General features: G+C 48.3%; 1 protein-coding gene across 3 annotated transcripts; it reads right to left on the bottom strand.

Annotated features, from left to right (window-relative positions):
* Window positions 1–461: 461 nt before the first annotated feature.
* On the bottom strand, window positions 462–24,148 carry NRROS (negative regulator of reactive oxygen species). 3 transcript variants are annotated; one of them, XM_038583158.1, is made up of 3 exons: window positions 24,010–24,148; window positions 4,843–4,963; window positions 462–2,551 (listed from the first exon to the last, which is right to left on the bottom strand). In XM_038583158.1, the coding sequence occupies exons 1-3, from the start codon at window positions 24,111–24,113 to the stop codon at window positions 602–604; spliced, it is 2,175 nt and encodes a 724-aa protein (XP_038439086.1). In that variant the 5' UTR covers window positions 24,114–24,148; the 3' UTR covers window positions 462–601. The 3 variants fall into 3 exon arrangements, with proteins under 3 accessions (XP_038439086.1, XP_038439087.1, XP_038439088.1); XM_038583159.1 differs by lacking the exon at window positions 24,010–24,148 and adding an exon at window positions 16,664–20,142; XM_038583160.1 differs by lacking the exon at window positions 24,010–24,148 and adding an exon at window positions 8,126–8,291.
* Window positions 24,149–25,985: the final 1,837 nt, after the last annotated feature.

Below are 25,985 nucleotides of genomic sequence, written 5' to 3'. Positions count from 1 at the left end.
GTGTCTCTCGTGAGTAAATAAATAAAATCTTTATAAGAAAGAAAAACAGCTGGAAGATGATGGAGATCAGGGAAGTTAAGCAATTTACCATATAAGGGACTTTGAAGACACGCAGAATCCTAGCTCTCTGTTACCATATGGGACGAGCGGTTTCTATTTCTAGGTTTACCATGTTAGCGGTCTGTGACTGTGGGCAACTTAACATCCCTAAACCTCAGTTTCCTCATCTGTAAAATAGGGTCTAGGGGTGCCTGGGTGGCCCAGGGCGTGATCCTGGAGTCCCTGGATCGAGTCCCGCGTCGGGCTCCCTGCATGGAGCCTGCTTCTCCCTCTGCCTGGGTCTCCGCCCCTCTCTGTGTGTGTCTCTCATGAACGAACAACATCTTTAAAAGAAGAAAGAAAACACAAGCCGAGTCTCACTTGAAAAACATTTACGAGAGACGCTGTTTTATTGTCGCGGGGCACCGCTTAATAAATATCTTCCCAGGGCGACGAGGGTGGCGCACAGTGTGGGAAGGCGCGCCCGGGGACCGCCCGGGGGCCACCAGGGGCGGCGACTGAAACCTCGGTTCGCGGGGCCTGTGGCCTGCACCGGGCCGGCTCAGTAGACGGACGGCCAGCGGCAGCGGCTCTTGATGAGGCGCAGCAGAGGCTTCCTGAAGGTGAGGGAGAGCACGGTGCCGGCCACGAGCAGGGTGAGGCCGCTGGGGAGGACGAGCACGAGGTACAGCAGGCCCGTGTCCACGCGCTCCCACCGGCAGTCGCGGGGCGGGCCCCCGGGCAGCTCGGCGAGGCGCAGCACCTTGGAGGACAGGCTGCAGGTGACGGCGGCCAGGTCGGCGACGGCGTGCAGGCGCTGCAGGGCGGCCCAGCCGTCCAGGCCGCAGCAGTCGTAGGGGTTCTGGCTGAGGTAGACGGTGCGCAGGCCCCGCGCCAGCCGCTCGGCCACCGCGCTCCGCGGCAGCGCCGTGAGGCGGTTCCCGCGCAGGTCGAGGCGCCGCAGGGCCGGGCCGCCGAGCCGCGGGAAGGCGCGCAGCGCGTTCCCCGACAGGTCCAGGTCCCGGAGGCTCCCGAAGCCCGTCAGGTCCAGCTCCGGGAGGCCGCGGCCCAGGCCCACGTTCCTGAGCGCCAGCACCTGGAGGGTGGCGGCCACGGCCCGCAGCGCGCCCACGGAGCCGTTGAGCACGCCGCGGTTGCCCGACAGGTCCAGGTGCGTGAGCGCCGTGCCCCGCAGCGCTTGCTCCTGCAGCGGCGGCAGCCCGCAGCCCTCCAGCGCCAGGCTCCGCAGCGCCGCCGCGTTGCGCAGGTCCACGCAGGCCGCGCGGCCGCGGGGCGCGGGGCACAGCGCGATGCGGTTGTGGCTCAGGTCCACGGCGCTGAGGTTGGCGGCGGCGGCGAAGAGGCCGGCGGGGACGCCCGCGAGCCGGTTGGAGCTGAGGTTGAAGGCGCGGAGGCCCGGCAGGCGGCCGCGGAGGCCCGGCGCCACGCGCAGCTCGGCCAGCAGGTTGTGGCTCAGGTCCAGCTCCGCGAGCGCCGCGGGCGGCTCGCGCGGCCGGAAGTGCAGCGACGCCAGGCAGTTCCGGCGGAGGCTGAGGCGGGCCAGGGCCGGCATGGCGCGCAGGAAGCCGTCGGGCAGGTACCGGAAGCGGTTGTGGCTCAGGTCGAGGACGCGCAGCCCGCCCAGGTCGCCGGCCGCCGCCTCGTCCCACAGGCGCACGGTGCGCACGCGCGTCTCGTTGCCGTCCAGCAGGACGAACTGCGCCACCGCCTCGCGCGGCGCCGACGCGTTGTCCAGGCGCGCGTAGAAGCCCAGCAGGTTGTCGCGCAGCAGCAGCGTGCGCAGGCGGCCGCAGCCGGGCAGCAGCGGGAAGAAGAGCAGCTGGTTGTGCGACAGGTCGAGCGTCTCGAGCTGGAAGGCCGCGCCGCCCGCCGCCAGGAACCACTCCAGCGCGTTGTAGCTGACGTTGAGCACCCGCAGCTGCGTGAGGCGGAAGTCCACGATGCACGGCAGGTTGTTGTAGGCCAGGTTGAGGCGCCGCAGCCCCGCCAGGCCGTCGAAGGCGCCCGCCTCGATCTCGAAGATGTAGTTGCGCTGCAGGTCGAGCTCCCGGAGGCGCCGCAGGCCCTCGAACACCGACTCGTCGAGCCGCATGATGGCGTTCCGCGCCAGCGCCAGCGACTCCAGCGACGCCACGGGGCGCAGCAGGGCGGCCACCATGTCCTCCGTCAGGGCGTTCCCCGACAGGTCGAGCGTCCGCAGAGCGCGCAGGCCCCGGAAGGCGGCCGCCGCGTCCCGGTAGCTCTCGCCCAGGCGGTTGTCGGGCAGCGCCAGGCTGCGCACGCGGGCCTGGCCTCGGAAGGCGGCGCGGCCGATGCGCTCCAGGCGGCAGCCGCGCAGGCTGAGGCTCTCGAGCGCCGGGTAGCGGCCCAGCGAGTGGTTCCACAGGGTCCCGAGCGGGTTGGCGTCCAGGAGGAGGCGCCGGGAGGAGGCCGGCAGGTCGGCGGGCACGGCCTCGAGGTTCCGCCCGCGGCAGTCGGCCCCTCCGTCAACCTAGGTCCCCGGACACAGCGGTCAGCGCGGAGGAGGCCCCGGGGCGCGCGCCTCCCGCAGGGACCCGCGCGGCACCGCTGCCAGCGGCCCTAGACACCCTCTTTGCTTCTCGGGAAAAAGGACGGGGAAATGCAGAACGAAAGGGGAGCTTTGCTTTGTGCAGACAGACGGTCAGCTCGGCAAGCCGTCCAGTAACCTACCTCCACGCCCCCCGAAGTGCCCACAGACACACCGCCAGGGCAACGGAAATAAACCCCATCCCATCCTACTAGGCGCCCGGCTCTCAGCGCCCCCTGCGCCAGTAGGAGGGCTAGCGCCGCGCTCGAGAGCAAGCATCCTAGCGGCAGCCCCTTTCGGCTCTGCTTTTCATCAAACGGGTGACTTCGGGCTGGTTCCCTAACCGTTGGGACCTTTGTTACTCCACTAAAATGGAAATTATGGTTTTCTCATAGAGGCTTTTTTTTTTTTTTTTCCTTGAGGACTCAGTGTGATTGTTTATGTCAAACAATACAGAACCCGGCCCCTAAGTGCTTGATAAACGTTAGCTCCGATGGTTAGCATGACTCGATTAATCTATTGTTGAGCGTTTGAGCGGTTTCTGATTTCCAGAGGAACATCGGAAAGAATGTGTCAACTTCCTTTCACACTTCCCCTCCCCTCCAATGTCTTGGGCATCTTGATTGGAATCGCATTATAACTATGGGTGAATTGGGGGGATAACTGCCATCTTTACAAAGCTCCATCTCCCCACGCAGAAATAAGGTGTATTTCTTTCTTTGAGGAAGTGCTGGCCTCCTCCTAACAGGGACTCTCTGGAGAATGTTGCGGTCAGGGGCTTTCTTCAAGCTGTGAGACCCTGTGAGATCCTCACCACAGCTGCTGCAGCTATGGCGTCACACCTTTGCGATTCCCTGCACCCCCACGGAATGGCTGTCAGAGCCTGAGACCTCACCGTGTTCATTCTCTGATAACATGGGGCTTAGGCAAGGGAGGCACCTGAGCTCTCAAACTCTCAGCCTTCAAAGAGCCTCACCTAATCCACTCCTGGAGCTCCCTGCCAGCGGACCCCTGACCCCTGCTCCTGCGTGCCAGGCTGGAGAGGGTCAGGCAGGGGGTCTAGCCTGAACCCTAAAAGGCTTTCCAAGAACTCACACTTTATTCCCTCCTCTTTCCCGAATTTTTTTTTTCTCTTTTTTTTTTTTTTTCTCTTTCCCGAATTAGCCTCCCTTCAGGAGAGTTAATCTTCCATTGCTTCTGTAAGGGAATAATGGAAGACTGTAGTAGCGCAGCCTAACAACAAGAATAACAGATAAGACACGCAGCTGCTACTACATACAAGGCCCTGTTCTGGGAGCTTTATATACACTAACCCATTTCATCATCATGACAATGCAGTGTTAGGGTATCATTGGTTGGTACCACTACTCCATATCTCACAGAGGAGGAAACTGAGACACAGAGTACCCCTCCTGCCACTGTCACCAGCCAATAAGCTGGGGTTCAAACCTGGTCTGGCTCATAACCCCCACTCCATACTGGAAAATACCACACAGCATAGTGGTTAGAGGTTACTAAAACTAGCTAAGAATCATGACCAGCTGGGTTTTTCAGATTTATCAGCTTTAAGAACATATTTTCGAACGTAGGTATTAACCCCAACATTCAATTTGTCTTTCTAGTGCCTAATATATAACAGGACCTACCTGAGAAATGTTTATTAAATGTATGTCTCCCAAGCAGACTTTTGATATCATGGACTTATAGGCAAGGGAGAAATTTTCCAGAAATGTGCTCAGTTGTTATGAGCCAAGTCTGTTTCCACATATAGGCTGAAAGCCCCGGAGAGGGTAAACTGGAAAAGCTCAGCTCTCCACTCCCTGAATCATTTTAAGCCTGAATGTGATCAAGGATGTTGGTCTGCAGCACAGTGAGGGCAGCTGTTTGCGCGTCTGCTGTTGGCTCATAGACAAGCTCTGAGTCAGGGTTTACCCAACTTTACTACTACGCCCTAGACAGGGATTCTGATACCATTAGTGGAGCTCAATCATCCAGATTTTTAACAAGGTGTTCTTGTTCTGAATATCTGACCTAGGCCTGGCCCTTCCCAGGTATCATCTTAACCTTTGGTTAAGGAGCAGCTTGCACACAGCATCGTGCCAGCCAGCTACAGAGTGATTTCAGGTTTCTTTATTCCCTGCCCTCTTTGATGGACAATCCACCGGTTTTCCAAACGGACCAATCCTTGTCAGGACAGAAGCAACAGACAGCTCAGAGTTCCCTGGAAAACTCACCAACTCGCAGCCGCCTTGGGAAGCTGCTATGGCCATTCCACTTTGATTTCTCCATTCCAAGGTCAAGAAGTGAAAACCCAGGCAGAGCCAGAGGGGCAGTAACTCCATCTCAAGTGCAGCACTGTGGACAGAGGGCAAGGAAAAAATGGGTAAGAGAAGGACATGCTCAAAGGCTGCTTTGCGCTCTTGGTAGAAAGAGCCAGTTCCCAGCTATGTCTGGTCTTGGAGGCCCACAGCTATAAGGAGGTGGAAACCCACAGATTATTCAAATACCTCGTTAGCCAACACTTTCAAGCTTTCATGGCAACTTATTTTTGTTTTGCCTCTACATTTGATGTACAGGTGGCTGAACACTGAAACTTTAAGATCCCACCAACAGAAGAGAGAGGCAAAGGACTTGAGGAACCAGGTCTGAGGTCACCTGGAGCTTGTCATGTTTTGTAGTTCTGCTGAAGTTTTCCTCCCAGACCTCAAATCTGCCTGAAGCGTTTTCTGAGCTCCATAAATATTTGCCAAATGAATAAATGAGTGAAAGAATGCTGAAATGGGATTGAAACATTAATTGTAGCTTCTGGTCCCGTAGAGTTAGTAATTACTATGTTGACATGAGGTTTTTAGGAGGGTAGATCTCATTTGGATACAGCCCTCTGGAAAAAAAAAAAAAAAAAGGACTTTGGTATTTTGCCTGAATAAAAGAAAACACTGAGGGGCAAATGAAAGGTAATCTTCAGATATAGTAAGTATTATTGATGAACTTTGGTCACCAGCCCTCTTACCTGGCCAGTAAATACAAAACAGGAACCATGAGAAGGCTTAAAATTACACATATAGCAACAATTTTAGAACTGAGAGAAACCATGATGGAAATCTATACCCTCTGCCATCGCAGCTCTAGAGGAGAACATTCAAAGGCCCAGAGACAATAGGGTCTTATTCAAGGCTCCAGATCAACTTAGGAGCAGGGCTGAGAGCAGACCCCAGGGTCCCCCCTCTGAGCTCCAGGATGAGGAACCAGCATAGTTTCTCTCCCTGAAAGTGCTGTTGAACTGACTGCCCTCCTGTTGGGAGGGCTTATAGCCCAGTGGCATTTCCGTCTCAGCTCTGCGTTCCTCACAATCAGAGGCAAGTGCCTGGCCCAGGATTTCATCTGCCCCGTCCTCTCCTTGCCATCCGCCTCTGGAGGGACCACAGGGCCTGTTTCCTAGTCTCTGAAGCCAGCAGCACGAGCACTAATCTGAACCTCCTCACCTATTCCAGGGGACCCACATCCAGGCCACCTTGGGCCCCTTCCTCTTTCTCTTTCTTTGAATGAGTTTACACATCTCTGAGGCTAACTTTAACTTCCTAGTCAGATCTGAATACTCAGCAGTGAAAACAGACTAGCAGAAAAACAAAGTGAAACCAGGTAAATCAACTTTAGCCTTCACTTCAGGTCAGGTCAGCTCTCCTTACCACAGAGGGAACCTCTAATTCAGAATGCATCAGTCTGTGCCGGACACTGGGAATCCCCTTCCTAGCCCTCCTTCCGCTTCTGCACCTGTGCAGGAACTACTACCTCAGGGCATGTACAGGGCACAGATGGCAAAAGGAGAGCCATATGGGCTCTGTCCTTAGGATCATCCCAGGAAACACACACAGGCACAGGAAACAACCTTGGGATCACTGCCCACCTTGAGATAAGGTTGCCAGATTTAGCAAATTACAGGATGCCATTTGGATGTAAGATAACAACTTTTTTTTTTTTTAAGATTTTATTTATTCATGAGATACACACAGAGAGAGAGAGAGGCAGAGACACAAGCAGGCTCCATGCAGGGAGCCCGACGCCGGACTCGATCCCAGTTCTCCAAGATCACATCCCCGGGCTGAAGGTGGCGCTAAACCGCTGAGCCACCTGGGCTGCCCCAAATAACTTCTTAGTGTAAATATGTCCCATGCAATATTTCGGTCATACTTATACTAAAGAAATTCAATGTTTATATGACATTCAAACCTCACTGGGTGTCCTGTATTTTATTGAAGACAGACAGGGACGCCTGGGTGGCTCAGTGGTTGAACACCTGCCTTCGGCTCAGGGCATGATCCTGGTGTCTCTCTCTCTCTCTCTCTCTCTCTGTGTGTCATGAATAAATAAATAAAATCTTAAAAAAAAATACAGGGAATCATAGACTTGTCCCCTTCCTTCCTCCCTCACACTCTCTGTCAGGCTTGGGATGGTACATGCTACTGTGACAATGACCCTTCCAGAACAGACAATTTCAATTTATACTGAAGACTGGAATGCTAGATAGGCCTGATGTCATGCCCAGAGTATGATTTTAATTTCTGGGTCAATGAGAAAATTTCTGCAAATTTAAAATCTATTTTCTCCTTCCTCCTAAACTTAGCCAACCAGCAAAGAAAAATTATTGCCCTTCCCTCTGGGCAACTCTTTCTCTCATGAGGCAGCATGGGAAAATTATGGGATTTAGAATCAGACAGACCAGGGTTTGAATTCTGGCTCCAGTATTTGTTTTTTTGTCCTTGAGCAATTCATTTAAAGTCTCCAAGACTCAGATAATCCTTCTATAAAGTGGGGATAATAATAACTATTCAGAGTTTTTATAAGATCAAGCAGTATATGTGAAAGTGCTTCATTAACTATGAAGGTAGTTAATAACATAATTACCATTTATGAGTTTTAAACACCATTGAGCCCGTTGACTGGTTGTTATGTGTAATCTCCAGGGTTATTTAACAGTTGCACAAAGAAGGGAAAAGAATGAAAAATTTGGATGGAAGAATAAATATATCATTATACCAACTGAATGTGTGAAAAGTAAGCAGAAAGATTGCATTTCAATTCTGTTAATAAATTATTTTCTATGTTAATAAATTCTATAACAAGGTTAATCCCAGTAACAGATGAGTATGCTGTTGAGAGCTGTTTGTCCTCAGATAGATGTCTTACCCTGCTCTGTATCACAGGGAGCTGACTTTTTTTTTTTTTAAGAATTTATTTATTTATTCATGAGACACAGAGAGAGGCAGAGACACAGGCAGAGGGAGAAGCAGGCTCCACGCAGGGAGCCTGACGTGGGACTTGATCCCAGGACCTCGGGGTCACGCCCTGAGCCAAATGCAGCCGCTCAACCACTAAGCCACCCAGGCGTCCCCGTCCTTGAGCTTTTACTGGTGACTCCTAGACTCCAGTAACATCTTCCTGCCTTTACCCTTCCCCTACCTAGGGCAGATCACAACTTCCTGAAATTGCTAACCTCTGAGTTGACTACTTGCCAGTTACCTTCTCGGCCTTTTCTATCAGGTGAAGCCAAGTTCCTGTATTAAATTTTCTCTTTAGAGACGCCTGGGTGGCTCAGTGGTTGAGCATCTGCTTCGGCTGCGGTCGTGATCCCGGGGGTCCTGGAATCGAGTCCCACATCGAGCTCCCTGCAGGGAGCCTGCTTCTCCCTCTTCCTGTCTCTGCCTCTCTCTCTGTGTCTCTCATGAAAAAATAAATAAAATCTTTAAAAAATAAAAAAAATAATAAATTTCCTCTTTAAAAAATAATCTAGGTGTTTCTGTTTCCTGGTTGGACCCTAACAGATACAATGATGTAAGTGAGAATGGCTTTGGATCAGTCCTAAACAAAAAGGCATACAATGACTCTGAAAAGAATAAAAAGCTTTCAAAATTAATAACCATTCAGGTTGAGAAACACTATTTCAGGAGTATATAGGATTCCTCGAAGCCATTGCACTGCAAAGAGTACAAGATGAGCTTGGATGCCAAATGTCACTGAAAATCACATGAACCTTCTACTGTGTGCATACAACTGCTTCCCCACACACACACCCAAAATTAACTTCCTTTGGGTGAGGATCACTCAACAGAGTCTCTAGCTATTAACAGAGAATCTAAGCTTGTGGCAATAATAACTGCCCCACTTCAATCTCTCTGACATCTTCTAGAAAATACATCTTTTATAAAGTCAAATCATCTTAACTACATATTTGGTAGAGAAAGAGAAGTGAAAGGAAAATAATTATAATGGAGGGCATACATGGCAGTATTACATTAATAATTTAAATGAGATAACCTGAAACCTCCCCTCACTATAATTAAAAGGGCCTGGATCCATGGATCCCATTTCATGGACTGTGAATCATTGCAGGAGCCACAGAGGAACTGTAGCTACAAGGAACTGCGAATCAACCCAAGTAGGGCTTGAATAAGTATCACGTCTCCTCCTGGTCTGGGTGACCACTGGGAAAGTCCCCCGTATAAAAGCTGAGGTCCTGACACGAGAAGCAGATGGCATTAACAGACTCTGCTTGTATCTTCTTAAACCAGGTAACAAGATCGAAGAGTTCCTTCCAAGTGTGAAGGCAAAAAAATGGTAAGTCCTGCTCTCTTTTATACACAATCGACAATTCTATATTCTTTTATTCAGTTGACAATTTCTATATGGTCTCTATATTTTATCCAGTCATGGTTTTCATGATCATGGCTAATGCCAGAGACTGCGAGCTTCTGATTAATGAGAAGCTTTGAAAGACAAGGCACTATGGAGCCAGGTGCTAGCAGGACAAGCACTGTAGCATGTCTGTAAACACATCTCACTTGGAGATATTAAGATTATAAATCCTACCTTCTGGGAGAGTCACGTTCTCTTAGTATTACATTTATATTTCTTCTTCATCTTCTAACTACTCTGTGTTCAGTCATCACAAAATGTTCTTGTCGGTTCTTCTCTACGAATTCCTTGCAATATCAGGACCTCCAATGCTTCATGGCATCCCCTATGCAGTCATTAGTCTTGAGACTAAGCATTCTAACTGGCTATCATGGAAACCTGTGATTTGACCCACATCAATCCCATGTCTATACAGTGTTTCTTTTTAAAAAGTTAATGTATTTCCGCTGCGCCACCCAGGGATCCCAAAAAGTTAATGTATTTATTTTAAGGGAGCTCCATGCCCAACGTAAGGCTCAAACTTTGGACCCTAAGATCAAGAGCCGCACACTCTACCAACGGAGCCAGCCAGGTCCCCCTATACAGTGTTCCTTTTTATTTTTTATTTTATTTTATTATATATTTTTAAAGATTTTATCTATTTATTCATGAGAGACACACACACACACAGAGGCAGAGACACAGGCAGAGGGAGAAGCAGGCTCCATGCAGGGAGCCCGATGTGGAACTCGATCCGGGGTCTCCAGGATCAGGCCCTGGGCTAAAGGCGGCACTAAACCGCTGAGCCACCCAGGGATTCCGCCCCCCACCCCCCCCACCAGTGTTCCTTTTTAGTCAGAAATACAATATAGCTTTTTATCTGGTTCTTCTCTGTTCACACCTAGTTATAATAAATAAGTGGTGAAAACAGATTTATTTCATAAAAACAATATGAATCAAGGCTTTATAGAATAAGAGAACACTAATAGTGAGGAAGAATGCATATCAGCCATAAAAATTCCTCTTTGTTATAGAATGTATGCTTGTTTGCCTTTTCTCTTTCCACAAAATAGTAGGAGAAGCTTCTGCTTCACCGAGCCACAGAAGGGGAAGGAAGACCGAGTGGATGGTCCTTGCAGACTGACAGGGATGGGGACATTTACTCCTTTTGGACAGGGTGCCCAGATCTGGCCAGCAGCAGCTTAGCTGTATGCTGGGTGAGCACTTTCCATATGCATCCCCATGACCACATCAGTTCTGGGCTCAGGACCACTTGAATGGAAGAAGATGGCAACATGCAGGCCAAGGAATGGCTTCAGTGAGGGGACATGCGGGTTTTGCTTGCTTTTGCAATGGATAGGGAAGAAAGTTGTGAGTGCAATCTTTAAACAGGTCTCTGCTTCTTGAAGTCCTGAAATTTCCATGTTCCCACCATCACAAAATTCAAAATTGTTCAGGGGGTGCAGCAGCATCCCTAGTTTTGTTAGATCATCTAACACTTAAACATATACGTATACTACTTTTTTCCCCCAAACGCATGTAGATTTTCCTGTATTAATAAAATAAAACTTTTTTTTTAAAGGGTAACTCATTCCAAATATTCTTAATCAGTGGGTAGTAAAACACAACCATATGGAAAGGCCAATCTACAGGTATTTTTGTCCATAAAAAGATCTCCTCAGGGATCCCTGGGTGGCGCAGCGGTTTGGCGCCTGCCTTTGGCCCAGGGCACGATCCTGGAGACCCGGGATCGAATCCCACATCGGGCTCCTGGTGCATGGAGCCTGCTTCTCTCTCTGCCTGTGTCTCTGCCTCTCTCTCTCTCTCTGTGTGACTATCATAAATAAATAAACAAATAAATCTAAAATAAATAAATATATATATATATATCTCCTCAAACTAAAAGTTTGGGAATACTAAGTAGTAAGTCTGACTTGAGTTTTGATTTTGTTGTGTGGGAAGGTTTTAATTCCTTTTCAGGAAAGGATGCTGGATTTATAGTATTCAGGGGCACCCTGAATATCAGCTCACTCCCACATCGTCACCTGCCCACCCCCTCTCACCCCTGCTACTACAGAGCTGGGACTGCACCCTCTTTGCTAAAGGCGCTATTGCTAAGTATTAAGAGTGTTAAAATACATTAGCATGTGAGTGTTAAGAGCGTCATACATACATTAGCATGTAATTGAGAATTTTCTCCTCTAAATAATCAGATAAGCTGAACAAGCTGTAAACAAAGGGGTCTTGGAGAAAGCTAGTAACTCTCAGAGGTGCTATGTCAGAAACAAATCTTTGTAGACCGGTCTGAGGGGAATTAATCTCTAGAAGCAGAGAAGTGCGGGGTGTGAATGTGTGAGGTTGACACACCCCAGTGAACTGTCAAAGGTACGGGTGCTAGTGAGAGGTCTCCATACAAAGGGAATCTGCCTTTGTTTAAAAATAAAAGAGCAAATCCCACCTGGGATCCTGGGAGAAAGGGAAGGGCAGCTGGTCACACACCACAGAGACTAGATAATAAAGAACAGAAACCCCAGTCTGTGACCACTTCAAATAATTCCTACTACCAAGAAGTATTTGAAAGCCCCAGACAAATAGCTTTGGTCTCTTTGATCCACAGCAAAAAAATTAGAGTGACTTTAGCCTTCACCAAATGTTCAAACTTAGCATCTCCCACGGTGAGACCACCTGACACTCTGAGCTTCCAGGTGTGGCACCTTGGGAAACATAGAGCCCCATGTCGGCAGATACCTTTGCTGGAAATGTTTGCCCCGGATCCAGTCATAGGGAAACAATCAGACAGACCCAGGCTGTACATTGTCCTATAAGCCCTAGCTTGGGCTCTTCAAAGAAGTCAAAGTCTTGAAACACAAAGAAAGGCAGTTAGGAAGAAAAAAAGGAGATCTGGTTACAAGTGACTAAGAAGCATAATAACCAAGTGTAATGAATGTACCTTGAGTGGATTTTGGATTTTTAAAAATCTCTAAGAGAAAAATTTGAGACAACTGAGGTAAATTTACATGGGTACTGAATGATGTGTTTTCAGATGGTATTACGTAGAAATGATATTATCAGATTATTGCTAATTTTCTTAGGTATGAAAATGACTTTTTGGTTATGTAGGAGAGTGCCCTTATTCTGGAGAAATGCATATTGAAGTATTTAGGGGTGAAGTTTCATGATGTCTATAAGTTATGTAATCTCCTTTCACATGGCCTGAGAGAAAGAGAGGAAACAAATATGACAAATGTTAACAGCTGGTGAACAGAGGTGAAGAATTTATGGGAATTCTTTTAGTTATTTTTGCAACATTTCTGCAAGTTCAAAATGGTTTCAAAATTTAAAATTGGGATCCCTGGGTGGCGCAGCGGTTTGGCGCCTGCCTTTGGCCCAGGGCGCGATCCTGGAGACCCGGGATCGAATCCCACGTCAGGCTCCCGGTGCATGGAGCCTGCTTCTCCCTCTGCCTGTGTCTCTGCGCCTCTCTCTCTCTCTCTCTGTGACTATCATAAATAAATAAAAATTAAAAAAAAAAAAAAAAGAACTGAAGTTGTTCTACAATTTAAAAAAAATTAAAATTATGAAAAATTAACACATAAACGCACAAACAGGGATGCCTGGGTGGCTCAATGGTTGAGACCCTACCTTCCACCCAGGGTGTGATCCTGGGGTCCCGGGATCAAGTCCCGCATCAGGCTCCTTGCAAGGGGCCTGCTTCTCCCTCTGCCTGTGTCTCTGCCCCTCTCTCTGTGTCTCTCATGAATAAATAAATAAAATCTCTCTAAAAAAAAAAAAAGATTCTCTCTCTACACTCCCCACCTGCACCCTCTGTAAACAAATAAAAGAAAAATAAAGGGATCCCTGAGTGGCGCAGCGGTTTGGCACCTGCCTTTGGCCCAGGGCGCGATCCTGGAGGCCCGGGATCGAATCCCACATCGGGCTCCCGGTGCATGGAGCCTGCTTCTCCCTCTGCCTGTGTCTCTGCCTCTCTCTCTCTCTCTCTGTGACTGTCATAAATAAAAAAAATAAAAATAAAAAAAAATAAAAAAAAACAAAAAAAAAAAAAAGAAAAAAAAAAAAAGAAAAATAAAGGGGATCCCTGGGTGGCGCAGCGGTTTAGCGCCTGCCTTTGGCCCAGGGTGCGATCCTGGAGACCCAGGATCGAATCCCACATCCGGCTCCCGGTGCATGGAGCCTGCTTCTCCCTCTGCCTGTGTCTCTGCCTCTCTCTCTCTCTCTCTGTGCGACTATCATAAAAAAAAAAAAAAAAAAATTTAAAAGAAAAATAAAAAATAAAAAGTGCACTCTAACGAGATTCTTATAACAGGAAAATTGACCTATTTGCATACTGACAAATCATCGTGTTAGATAACTGTAGACATCATTTCTGTTTTATCTGCACATAAAACTAACTTGATTTGCAAGTTTTTGCTTGGAGAAATTGTACTGACACCAAGCAAATGGTTTATCAAGGTATATTTATTGCTTAAAATGTAGTCTGGAAAAGGAAAGAAGAAAGGGAGGGAGAGAGGGAAGGAAAAAAAAGAAAAGTCAGAATGACATTTTGGGTCAAACTTTAAATTCAAGACGAGAGGGGCTCAAATCCTCTGACTGAGGCCCTAAAGAAAAATGAATGAATGAATGAATAAATAAATAAATAAATAAAACTATTCAACTCTTGAATAGTGAGTTTAGGATTACTTTGATAACTAGCTATGAAATCAAAGAAAAATGCCTAAAAAATTTAAAGACACTTTATGTTTTCGTATAAATAAGACACAAGATGTACTTTTCAAATTGGTATATAATTCACAAAGCATCTAATTCACCCTTTTAAAATGTACAATTCAGTGTTTTTAGTATATTCACAAAGTTGTACAACCATCACCATTAATTCCAGAACATCTGCGTCACCCCACAATGAGACCCTATACCCATTGGTAGTCACTTATCCCATCCCTTGGCAACCACCAATCTACTTCCCATTCCTATGGATTTGCCTATTCTGGACATTTTATATATATTGAATTGTACAACATATGGCTTTTTTATGTCTGGCTTCTTTCACTTAGCCTCATGCTTTCAAAGTTCATCCATGTTGTAGCATGTATCAGTATTTCCTTTTATGGCTTCATAATATTGTGTTGTATGGAAAAATTTACCACATTTCTTTATGAATTCACTAATTGATGAACATTTGGATTGTTACCACCTTTTGGTTATTATGAATAATGCGTCTATGAACATTCTCATACGAGTTGTTGTGTAGCCATGTTTTCAATTCTCTTGAGTATACATCCTGGGAATGAAATTGCTGGGTTGTAGCATAATTCTATTTGATATTGAAAGACTGCCAGACTGCTTTCCAGTTTCTACATCATTTTACATTCTCACTGGCAGTGTATGAGGGTTCCAGTTTCTCCTCATCCTCATCAACACTGGTTATTTCCTGTCATTTTTAGTCCAACCATCCTACCAGGTATGAAGTGCTATCTCTGGGATTCTGATTTGCATTTCCCCAATGACTAGTAATGTTGAGTATTTACATGTTTTTATTGGCCTATTTCCACATCTTCTTTGGATAAATGTTCAAAATGTATACTTTTAAATCCAAAGATTTTTAAAATTTGATTTTGGTTTCATATGTGAAAGAAAATGAAGAATAGTTATAAAAGTAAAGAACCAGTTGTAATATTTGGTTGAATTAGTATATTCCTATATTTTGCAAAGAATCAATGTTCACATGGTGAATACATCCAAAAAGAACTTGCAGGGTCGCCTGGGTGGCTCAGTCAATTGAGTGTCTGCCTTTGGCTCAGGTCATTATCCCGGGGTCCTAGGATCGAGCCCCTGCATCGGGCTCCCTGCTCAGTGGGGAGTCTGCTTCTCCCTCTCCCTCTGCTGCTCCTCCCTACTCATGCTCTCTCTCTCTCTCAAATAAATTTTTTAAAAATTAAAAGAACTTGCATACTGAGGATTGGGGTAACATGGCATTTAGAATTTTGATGTATGAATTCAGACCTCATAATTTGCTTCTCTGGCTTTCTCTCTTTTAACTTGTTAAAACATAGGCAACAATGGCTTTTAAGGACCCTTCACCCCCAGAACTGTCTTATACCCCGAAGATGGGAGAGAAAATTGGCACACTTTTTATTAAAGACAATTTTACAAAATTTATCAAAGACTGAAACCGTAAATTACTTTTGATTGAATAATTCCATTCCTAGGGGTTTATCCTAAGGAATTATAATGTATGCAAAAATATTTTTACAGAGATATTCAGTACAATATTAGTAATAATTTTAAAAAGCAGAAACCATCTACAAGTCCAACAATGAAAGGATTGGCTAAATATGTTATGATACAACCATATGATGGGGATAATGTGCTGCAATTAAAAATGCTTCAGTGGCAATGTATTTAGCCACATGGAAAGATGTTCAGGAGCACCTGGGAGGCCCAGTCAGTTAAGCATACCTTTGGCTCAGATCATGATCTCAGGGTCCTGGGATCAAGTCCTGTGCCAGGCTCCCTGCTTAGTGGGGAGTCTGCTTCTCCATCTTCCCAACCCCAGCTCATGCTCTCTCTCTTCTCAAATGAATAAAATCTTTTTTAAAAAAGAAAGATGTTCATAATAAAATACTAAGAAAAAGAGAAAGATGCAAAAAGAGAATGCACAGTATAATCCCAAGTTTGCAAAGAATATGTGTTCATCTGCATGTGCACAGAAAACAGTTGAATCCACACCTGAATCTCAACAGTGGGGGAGAAGTCCACCTGATATTTACTTTTATCAAATCTGTATTTTTGCTTCCTTGTGTTTTCTTTTTTTTTTCTTTTTTCCTTGTGTTTTCTAATTTTCCAACAATCAACTTTAATTACTATATTAAGACAAGTTTTTAAAGAATGAAATTAATCTATTATTAATTAAAATATGTTATAATCAGAGCCTAATAAATATCACTAAAATAGAGAATTTTTTAAAGATTTTATTTGAGAGGGAGAGAGAGAGAGAGAGAGAGCACGAGTCCGAGCATGAGTGGGGGAGGGGCAGAGGGAGTAGCAGACCTCCCGCTGAGCAGGGAGCCTGATGCTGAGCTCAATCCCAGGACCCCGGGATCATGACCTGAACTGAAAGCAGACGCTTAACCGACTGAGCCACGCAGGTGCCCCTAAAAGAGAAAATTTCTTATAGGTACTTAGAATTGAAATTATTTTGAGTGTGCTTAAAATGACCATATTTGGAGTTAATGGAAGAAAAAAATATTGACTAGTAACTAAAGTAAGTTGTTTAATGACATTATTTTTCTTTTTCAGGGTCCAAGGGATTTAGATTTGGGGCCACCCAGGCGCCCCAAGAACTGCAGCATTTCTGAAGGGACTACCCACCAGTATTTGGAGGTGCGAACACGCAGGCCATGGAGAGGAGATGGTACGTACAAGGCGCCGCCGGGAACGCGGTGCAACGGCTTCCAGGCACTGGTTTCAAATGCAGAGGCCTTGTTCCCACCGCAGCCCAGCACACCTGACCAGCTAGACTCCACCTGACCTTGGGAGAAGAGCCTTCACCTGGGAGGGGCTGAGGTCCGGCTGCACCTGCGCGGAGGCTGCAGGCCACAGCAGATTTTCTTCTCTTGGGCTCTTCCTATGACAACTCGGGGCAGCCAGAGTGTGGAGTGATGCTGAACTCTATCCTGCCAGACTTCGTCTCAGGGCTGCGAATGAGCCCGCCGGCTTCCCTAGGTGCTCAGGGTCAGCCCCCTAGAACCAGCGGGAGGGGACGCCTGGGGGGCTCAGCGGTTGAGCGGCTGCCTTGGGCTCAGGTTGTGATCCTGGGGTCCCTGGATCGAGTCCCACATCGGGCTCCCCGCAGGGAGCCTGCTTCTCCCTCTGCCTGTGTCTCTGCCTCTCTCTGTGTCTCTCAAGAATAAATAAATAAAATCTAAAAAAAAAACAAACAAACAAACAATGGAGGTCAGTCAGTTCACTCTGTACTGTTCCAAGGTCACAGGTTTTTAAAAATGCAAATATGCTCCCTCTGGGGCGGCAACACCTTGCTCTTACGGGGCTGGTGGTGGGAATGAGTGTGTTGTCACCTTTGTTTACGAGAGACCCACACAATCTCTGTGGACAGGCGCCCAACCAATGATGCATTACTTTCAAACCTGTCATTTCCTTTCAGTATCACAGGTTTGTTCTCTCTCACACCGCAGTGGGGCCGGAGGTGCCTCGCTGACCTCACAGGGTTGTGGGTTGTGTCACGAATGAATGAGAGAATGGGTGCAAGAAAGCTCGATATAAGGGAATGTGGGGACTTCACTGGTAAGACAAAAGTAGTGTTGGGACTAAAGGGGAGGCACAGTTCCTCTGTGCAAATAGGGAGCTGGTATCGGAATAAAGAAGACAGAAGAGGGGATCCCTGGGTGGCTCAGCGGTTTGGCACCTGCCTTTGGCCCAGTGTGTGATCCTGGAGTCCCGGGATCGAGTCCCACATCGGGCTCCCTGCATGGAGCCTGCTTCTCCCTCTGCCTGTGTCTCTGCCTCTCTTTCTCTCTGTCTCTCATGAATAAATAAATAAAAAATATTAAAAAAAAAAAAAGAAGAAGACAGAAGAGCAGCAGTACATTCCCCCATCCGTCTGCGCTGTGGGGTGTGACCTGGGGACGTTGGGAGGAGGACACACCACTCAGTCTGTGGGAGACTCTGGGCAGGGAAGGGGTTAGAGTGAGAACCAAGGCCTTACTGCCGCCCCTCCAACCTGGGTTCCCTTGAGAAGGGGCTCAACGGGGGAATGAGATGACACAGCATCCAGATAGCTGACCTGCGCGACAGGGTAGTAGTCAAGCTCCCAAATTGCTTCCCAGGCTCTCAGTGGCAACAGCTAATGTTCATTGAGCGCTCACCTAGGGGTAAGTGCTGTGCCAGGTGCTCGACATGTAACAGTCCTCCCCGAATCCCAGCAGGTAAATGTTATCTCCATTTCACACATGGTGAATCGAGGCTCACAAAGGCTCAGGTGATGGAGCCAGAGAATGTCAGAGCTGCTGCAGTTGAAACCCAGTCTGTGAATCCAGCAAAACTCAACCTCAACCACAAGCCCCAGCCGCCCGCGGACACTTGCTACCCATGACTAAATCGTGTATTCTCACATACTGGTTCCTCTGTGGGAAAGGCCCTTTCTCTGGTCTTCTCCAGCTGCCAACCTCCTATTCATCCTTCAAGGCCCAGTGCATGTGCCACCTCCTCATCACATCCTAATAGTTCAGATGAGCAATGATCCATATAATAGCATAGAAAGTTGCAGCTCTTATGGAAGTTCTTTTTATCTTTTTATTATTTGCTTTTTATGTTTATGAAAAGGAATATGAGCAGTTACTAGGTATTGTTAGCGATTTAATTTTCCCCCAATATTTTATTAGGAACATTTTAAACACACAACATAGTTGAAAGAATGTGGCAGTGATTGCTGGTATATCTACCACCGAGATTCTACTATTAACATTTTACAAAAAAAAAAAAAAATTTACTACTCTTGCTTTTTCCACACAGCTGTCCATCTACCTATCCTTCTATCCATTCTTCAAACCATCTTAGTTTTTGATGCATTTAGAAATAGATTGCAGTCATCGCCATTCTTCCCCCTAAATATTTTAGAATGCACATCAAGTGATTTAACTAAAAATAAAGTTACTCCTTGTTCAATCTTCTGGATCGGTTTAGTTAATTTAATGTCAATTTATTGAGATTGCAAAGTCAGCTATTTGGGGAAAAGTTTGTCTTGTTTAAAAAAAAAAAAAAAAAGATTTGATCATCACTGCCTTACTGTTCTCAGCCAGAATTAGGAAGAAAGTAGCTTACACTGCAGTGTGAGTGGCTGATACCCTCTTTAACGCACTGCTCTGTAATAGGTATTTGGATAGGTAATGGTGAAAAGTAATAAAGTTTTCATGGTACAGTTTAAGGATGGCAGCATGTTCTAAAGCTGCTTTTTTTTTTTCCTTTAAAACCTATTTGAATTCACGGAGGAAAGGGAGCAATATGATTTAAACAACAACAACAACAACAAAAACTTCCCTCCCAAAAGAACAATGATTTTTAGGGAATTCTTGGATAAAGCCAAAACAAGTGGATCATAGCTTATTGCTATTGGGTAATAATAGCACTTGAGGTTGCAAAGGTTTCTCACAGACCTTTGATCTCAGGACTCTGCAACATTTTTACAGAATAGGCATTATTACCTCCAGTTTTTACTGGGTTAAAATACACATATAATCTGCCATTTCAACCCTTTTTGAGTGTACCACTCAGTAGCATTAAATACAGTCACACTGCCATGCAATCTCACCATCATTCTTCTCTAGAACTTTCCAGCATCCCAGGGTGCCTGAGTGGCTCAGTGGTTTAGCGCCACCTTCAACCCAGGGCCTGATGCTATAGACCTGGGATCGAGTCCCACATCGGGCTCCCTGCATGGAGCCTGCTTCTCTCTCTGCGTCTATCTCTCATGAATAATACATAAAAAAAGTTTTTTAAAGAAACTTTCCAGTATCCCAAACTGAAACTCTGCCACTAAACAACAGTAACTCTCTGCATCCACTCCCCTCAATTCCTAGTAGCCACCGTCTTTCTTTCTCTATACATTCTCCTATTTAGGCACCTCCTGTAAGTGGAATCGTGTCATATTGGTCCTTTTGTGCCTGGCTTATTTCATGCAGCTTATTTCATGTTTCCAAAATCCCTCCATGGGGATCCCTGGATGGCTCAGCGGTTGAGCATCTGCCTTTGGCCCAGGGCGTAGTCCTAGAGTCCCAGAATCGAGTCCCACATGGGCTCCCTGCAGGGAGCCTGCTTCTCTATCTGCCTGTGTCTCTGCCTCTCTCTATCTCTCATGAATAAATAAATAAAATCTTAAAAAAAAAAAAAGTCTCTCCATGTTGCAGCATGTATCAGAACTTCATTCCTGTTTATGGCTGAATAATGGTCCCATTTTATGTATAGATCATGTTCTGTTTGTCCCATTCACCTATCAGTGTGATCTTGGGCTATTTCCACCTTTTGCCCATTGTGAAGAATGCTGCTGTGAACATGGGTATAAAACATCTATGTTCAAATCCATTTTCTCCATTTTACAGATAGGCAATTCAAGGCTTCACTAATTGCTCAGCAACACCAAAACCAGAGATGAGTTTTGGCCCAGATAGGGAGTGCTGGATATGCACCTGCCTGGGAGGAATATATGTTGAGTGAAAGCTCAGCTGGGTTGCACAGGTTTGTATTTGTTGGTAAATAGGTATCCCATGAGCCTGGCCCCTCTCTTGGAACTGCCAGACCCCCACCATGATCCAGCAACCAAGGAGGTACCCACCTGACCCAGCAGGGGCCCCAGGACCCTGCTTCTTTTTAAAAAAAATTTTTTTAAAGATTTTGCTTATTTATTCATGAGAGACACACATAGAGAGAGAGGCAGAGACGTAGACAGAGGGAGAAGCAGGCTCCATGCAGGGAGCCCGACGCGGAACTCGATCTCGGGACCCCGGGATCACGGCCTGGGCTGAAGGCGGCGCTAAACCGCTGAGCCACCCAGGGATTCCGGACCCTGCTTCTAATGACAATGTCCATTCCGATTGGACAGTGTCTGTACACGCGGTGTTTGATGTTCTGAATGGCACCCCTGAGTGTTCATGGGGCCATGGTCTTCGGTGGGGATGAGGTAACCTGTGTCAATGCCATGGAGTGTACCTATGACAAAGATGAGGTTCTGCAAAAGGAGCTAGAAAGCCTAAAAAAATCTGGGTATTTAGAAGAAGTAAGAAGCCAGTATTATTAAAGAGAGTAATTAGGGATTGGAGGAGGGGCTTGAGAAACTAGAACAAGAGAAAGGCCACCAGGCAAGTCCCAGGAGGAGGTCTCAGGTGTCAGTCTGGGCAGTGATAGGGAGACCATTAACGTATCTGAAGCTGAAGAAGGTGACCCAGGGCCAAGCATGGAATGACCTGAGGAGGAGAGCCCAGCCTTGGCATCGGGTGGGACCCGCAGGGAAACATCAGGAAGGCAAGAGAGACCCAAGGACTATGATAGGTGGACCAGGAGGGGCCAGTGTCCAGCCTGACATCTAAAAAGGGGTCACATGAGGTTACTGGAGAACATGATGTGTATGTACCCCAAGACGAGCCCCTGCTGGCACTGTGGGTGCGGGGCTGCCTCAGATACTTAGGTCCTGCTTGATCAGAGTCAAGGTAAAAAAGAGCCCAAGGGCTAACTTCTGTGGAGAAGCCTCCTCCCAATTCTCTTCTTTCTTGGGGGCACAGCCGAGTTTCTTGGGGCACGCAGCTAGCACCTGAGCACAGCGACGTTCTGGGCTGGGGCTGGATGGAGGTGTCCCTGGGTCCTCTCAGGGCTTTGCGGCCACATTCAGGCCATCGCAGGTACCAGCCTGCTCCTCGCGTCCACCTTGCTACTGAGAACATGACAGGGTTCTACTTCCTCCTTCATTCCCTTTGTTCGGTCTGAAATCACTCATGCATTACGGTGAGAAGGCACATGCGGTTTGCTCTGGAAATCAAGTTGGTTTTTCCTACCCACATGCATTTCTCCTTCTGGTAACAACTCCTCAATTCCCCTTTAAGGAAACAACCCTTCCTTTTTCTTTATCTCTTTTTTTGATTTAAAAAAAAAATTATTTATTTATTTAGAGACAGTGTGCAAACCAGCACGGGGGAAGGGGGGACAGAGGGAGAGGAAAGAGACTCCCAAGCAGACTCTGTGCAGAGTGCCAGGCCCGGCGCGAGGCTCCATCTCACCCCCCTGAGACCATGATCCAAGCCGAAACCAAGAGTTGGATGCTTGACTAACTACACTACCTGGGTGCCCTTATTTTTTATTAATTTTTAATTGTAAAATACACATAACATAAAATTTACTATCTTCTCCATTTTTAAGCATAAAGCACAGTATTGTGAAGTACATTTACACTGTCACACAACCAACCCCCTTCCTTTCTTAAGAAGTCCATGTTTGTTTGGGTTTGACCTCAATCCCTGGCTCCAAGGAGGGGCCTAAGCACCTGGCTGGGCCCATCAGAGCCTTTTATTTCCCCGATCACGTGACTGGCTTATAATGGGTACATCACAGACCACAAGCCCTGAGAATCAACAGAAGGACTGTTATTAGAACTATTGGGAAAGAAGCTTTCTGTTCCTGTTCCGGATGCCAAACTAGTGGGAACTAAGATTGGAGCTGCAGTTCTTTGAATTCATAGAGAAATGGGAGTATCTTTTTCACCAGCTTTAGGACCTGCCTCATAACAGAAAAAGAGGCAAAGCTGGCAATGTTTGAGAACCTAGATCCAGCCATGCCTGAAGTTATTCCACATAGACTTTCCGGTTATCTAAAACAATAAATCTTTTTTTTTCCTGAAGCCAGGATGAGTTGGGTTTTTGTCATTTGCAACTAAAAGACCCCTGACCTCAGGTTTACAGTTGCTTGTGAAGCTTGATAAGATCCAAGTACCAGTGTCCTTTTCTGCTCTCCTCACCTCTCTGAGCTTTCAGAGATCACAGTGTAACCTAGCCCAGAAGCCTCCCCCACAAAAACAATGGACACATAACATTTGTTCAACGATGTTGAGAATAGTTTGTCGGGTGGGAAATGAGCATAATAAAGAAGTTCTATCAAAGGCAAACATATTTGTCACTAATCTGCACACGTGTCTGTAAGCATCACTGAGCACACAGCATGTCCCGAGAAAGATGACATTTGTTGGTCGTGGTTGAAAGCCCAGTGTCCTCTGACTTACGTGGTTATAATGTGGGTCAGGGGACAGTGTGAGGCACATCTAGGTGTCCATCCAGAGTCTAGCTTACACCGTGTGGCCTGAATGCACACTGCAGCCAGAATGAAGGTTATCATCCATCCGGGCATCACTCTTCTGGGATGAAGAAGGAGGCCGGACAGACGAGGTCCTGCATTCCTGACCCACCCGGGGCCAAGGCCAAAGCCCGCAGGCCCTGCTCTCTGTTTGGGATATTCCTGCTTTTGGAGGAGGCGGGCACGCAGTCTGTGGGATCAGGTTTGCATGGGTTTTCCTGACATTCTAGGAGGGCACCTACTAGATGAAAGCAACCTCCTGTGAAACAGGCTTTTGTTTTGGTTTGTTTTTGACCTAAAGGCAGGAATCAGGGTTTTGTTTTGTTCTATTGGGGTTTTTTCCCCCCCTTGGCCCGGGATGGCCTAATGACCTCTAGGAACTCTTAGACCTACGCCCCGAAGCCCTGGTGTGTGCGGAGGGGACAGTCGGTGTGGGGGGGCTGCAGGGCCGTCGGGGGAGGCGGCTTCGGCCCCTCCCCCCCCCCCCCCCCCGCCCCTGCATGTCCGGCCACGTGGCCACCTGTCCGCCCGGCGGCGGCCCCCACGTCCGTCGGTCCGTCCGGCGGGTCCGAGCAGGATCGGGCCCCACGAGGTCCCGGGGCGCTCCGGGGAGGGGGCTTCGCGGGTCTCGCCCCACTTGGCCCCCAGCACCGCGAACACACGCGCCATCGGTGCCTGGCGGGACCCGGGGAAGCTCGGGGAAGGCGGCGGCAGGCCCGGCAGGTGCAGGCCGGCAGGTGCAGGCTCGCGCTGCCCGCAGCGCCCCGCGGCCCATTTCACAGATGAAGACGCCGAGGCTCCGGACCCCCCGCCCCCAGCGCCCTCCGCAGCTCCGGGCGCCCCCAGCCCCCCCCGCGGGCCCCACTCACGGCTCCCGCGGGCGCAGGCGGCTCCGCGGGGCGCATCCTCTCGGGCCGCCGCCTCCCTCCTCGACAGCGCGGGCCGCGGGGCTGCGCCCCTCCTCGCCGGGCATCGGCTTATTTTAGCGCGTGCGGAAGGGACGGACGGAAGCTGAGGTCACATGGAGCGCGGGCGGGGGCGGGGGCAGCACTGGGGGGCGGGGGCAGCACTGGGGGGCGGGGGCGGGGGGCTCCCCCCACACACACACACACACCCCCGGCGCCCCGGCCTCCCGCCGAGCGCGCTCCCCAGCCCCCCAGCCCCCCAGTCCCCCAATACCCCCATCCTGAATCCCCGAATCCCCAATCCCTCAATCCCCCCAATCTCCCAATCCTGAATCCCCCAATCCCGAATCCACCAATCCCCCAGTCCCCCAGCCCTCCAATTCCCCAATCCCTCATCCCCTAATTCCCCAGTCCCCCAATGCCCCCAATCCCACCAATCCCCCAATCCTGAATCCCCCAATCCCGAATCCACCAGTCCCCCAATTCCCCAATCCCTTATCCCCTAATCCCCCAGTCCCCCAATGCCCCCAATCCCCCAATCCTGAATCCCCCAATCCCCCAGTCCCTCAATCCCCCAATCCAATTCCCCCAACCCTCCCACCCCCCATCCCCCAGTCCCCCAATCCCCCAATGCCCCCAATGCCTCCAAATCCCCCATCCCCCAATTCCCCCAACCCCCAGTCCCCAATCCTGAATCCCCCAATCCCGAATCCCCCAGTCCTGAATCCCCCAATCCCCCCAATCCCCATGACCTGTTTGATCCCCTCCACACACCCCTCCCTCTGGTAACCCTCAGTTTGTTAAGAGTCAGTTTGTTAAGAGCATGTTCCCTGGTTCGCTTCTCTCTCTTTCTCTTTGTCCCTTTGCTCATCTGTTTTTTTAAAATATTATTTATTTATTTATTTTTAAAGATTTTATTTATTTATTCATAGACAGTGAGAGAGAGAGAGAGAGACTGAGAGGGGCAGAGACACAGGCAGAGGGAGAAGCAGGCTCCACACAGGGAGCCCAATGTGGGACTCGATCCCCGGTCTCCAGGATCACGCCCCAGGCTGCAGGCAGCGCCAAACCGCTGCGCCACCGGGGCTGCCCTGCTCATCTGTTTTTCCCTGAAATCCCACATATGGACGAGATCACATGGTATTTGTCTTCTGACTGACGGGCTCAGCCCCACACTCTCCAGCTCCCTCCGTGTGGCTGCAAACCCCAGATCCCCGCTCTCTTGGGGCAAGGAGCAGAGAGCGGGTTCCCACCTGCCGCCTCCACTCGTGGGGGCACCTGGGCTCCTTCCACCTCTGGCCCAGTAACCCCGCTGTGCAGTAGGGACGCGGCATCCCTTTGAAATAGTGTTTTGGACTCTTGTACTGGGATTGCAGGATCATAGGGGAGCCCTACTTTTTCTTCTCTAACTTTTTGAGGAGCCTCCATACCGTTTGCCACAGTGGCTGCAGCAGCCCCCAGGGCTTCCTTTGTCTCCCCATCCTCACCGACACTTGCTGTTGCCTATGTTTTTTATTTTAGCTGTTCTGGCAGGTGTGGGCAGCGTCTCACTGCGGTATTGATGCCGGTTCTCTGATGAGAAGTGATGATGAGCATCTTTTCATGTGTCTGTTGGCCCTTGGTATGCCGGCTTCTTTTTTTGAAGATTTTATTTATTTATTTATTTATTTATTTATTTATTTACTTACTTACTGTAGAGAGCGCTGGCAGAGGGAGGGGCAGATGGACACGGAGCCCCTCTAGCAGACTCTGTGCTGAGCACGAAGCCTGACAAAGGGCTCAATGTCACAACCCTGAGATTATGACCTGAGCTGAAACCAAGAGTCAGACGCTTAACCTACTGAGCCACCAGCCACCTCCATCGCGTGTATTCCTTGGAGAAGTGTCTGTTTGTGTGTTTTGCGCAATTTTAATTGGATTCTTTGCTTTTTTGTTGTTGA

Source organism: Canis lupus, chromosome 33 (genome assembly GCF_011100685.1).
Source record: "Canis lupus familiaris isolate Mischka breed German Shepherd chromosome 33, alternate assembly UU_Cfam_GSD_1.0, whole genome shotgun sequence".
NCBI lineage: Eukaryota > Metazoa > Chordata > Mammalia > Carnivora > Canidae > Canis > Canis lupus.
The sequence above is the reverse complement of the archived record's forward strand: the minus strand, read 5'-3'. Positions and strand labels throughout refer to the sequence as shown.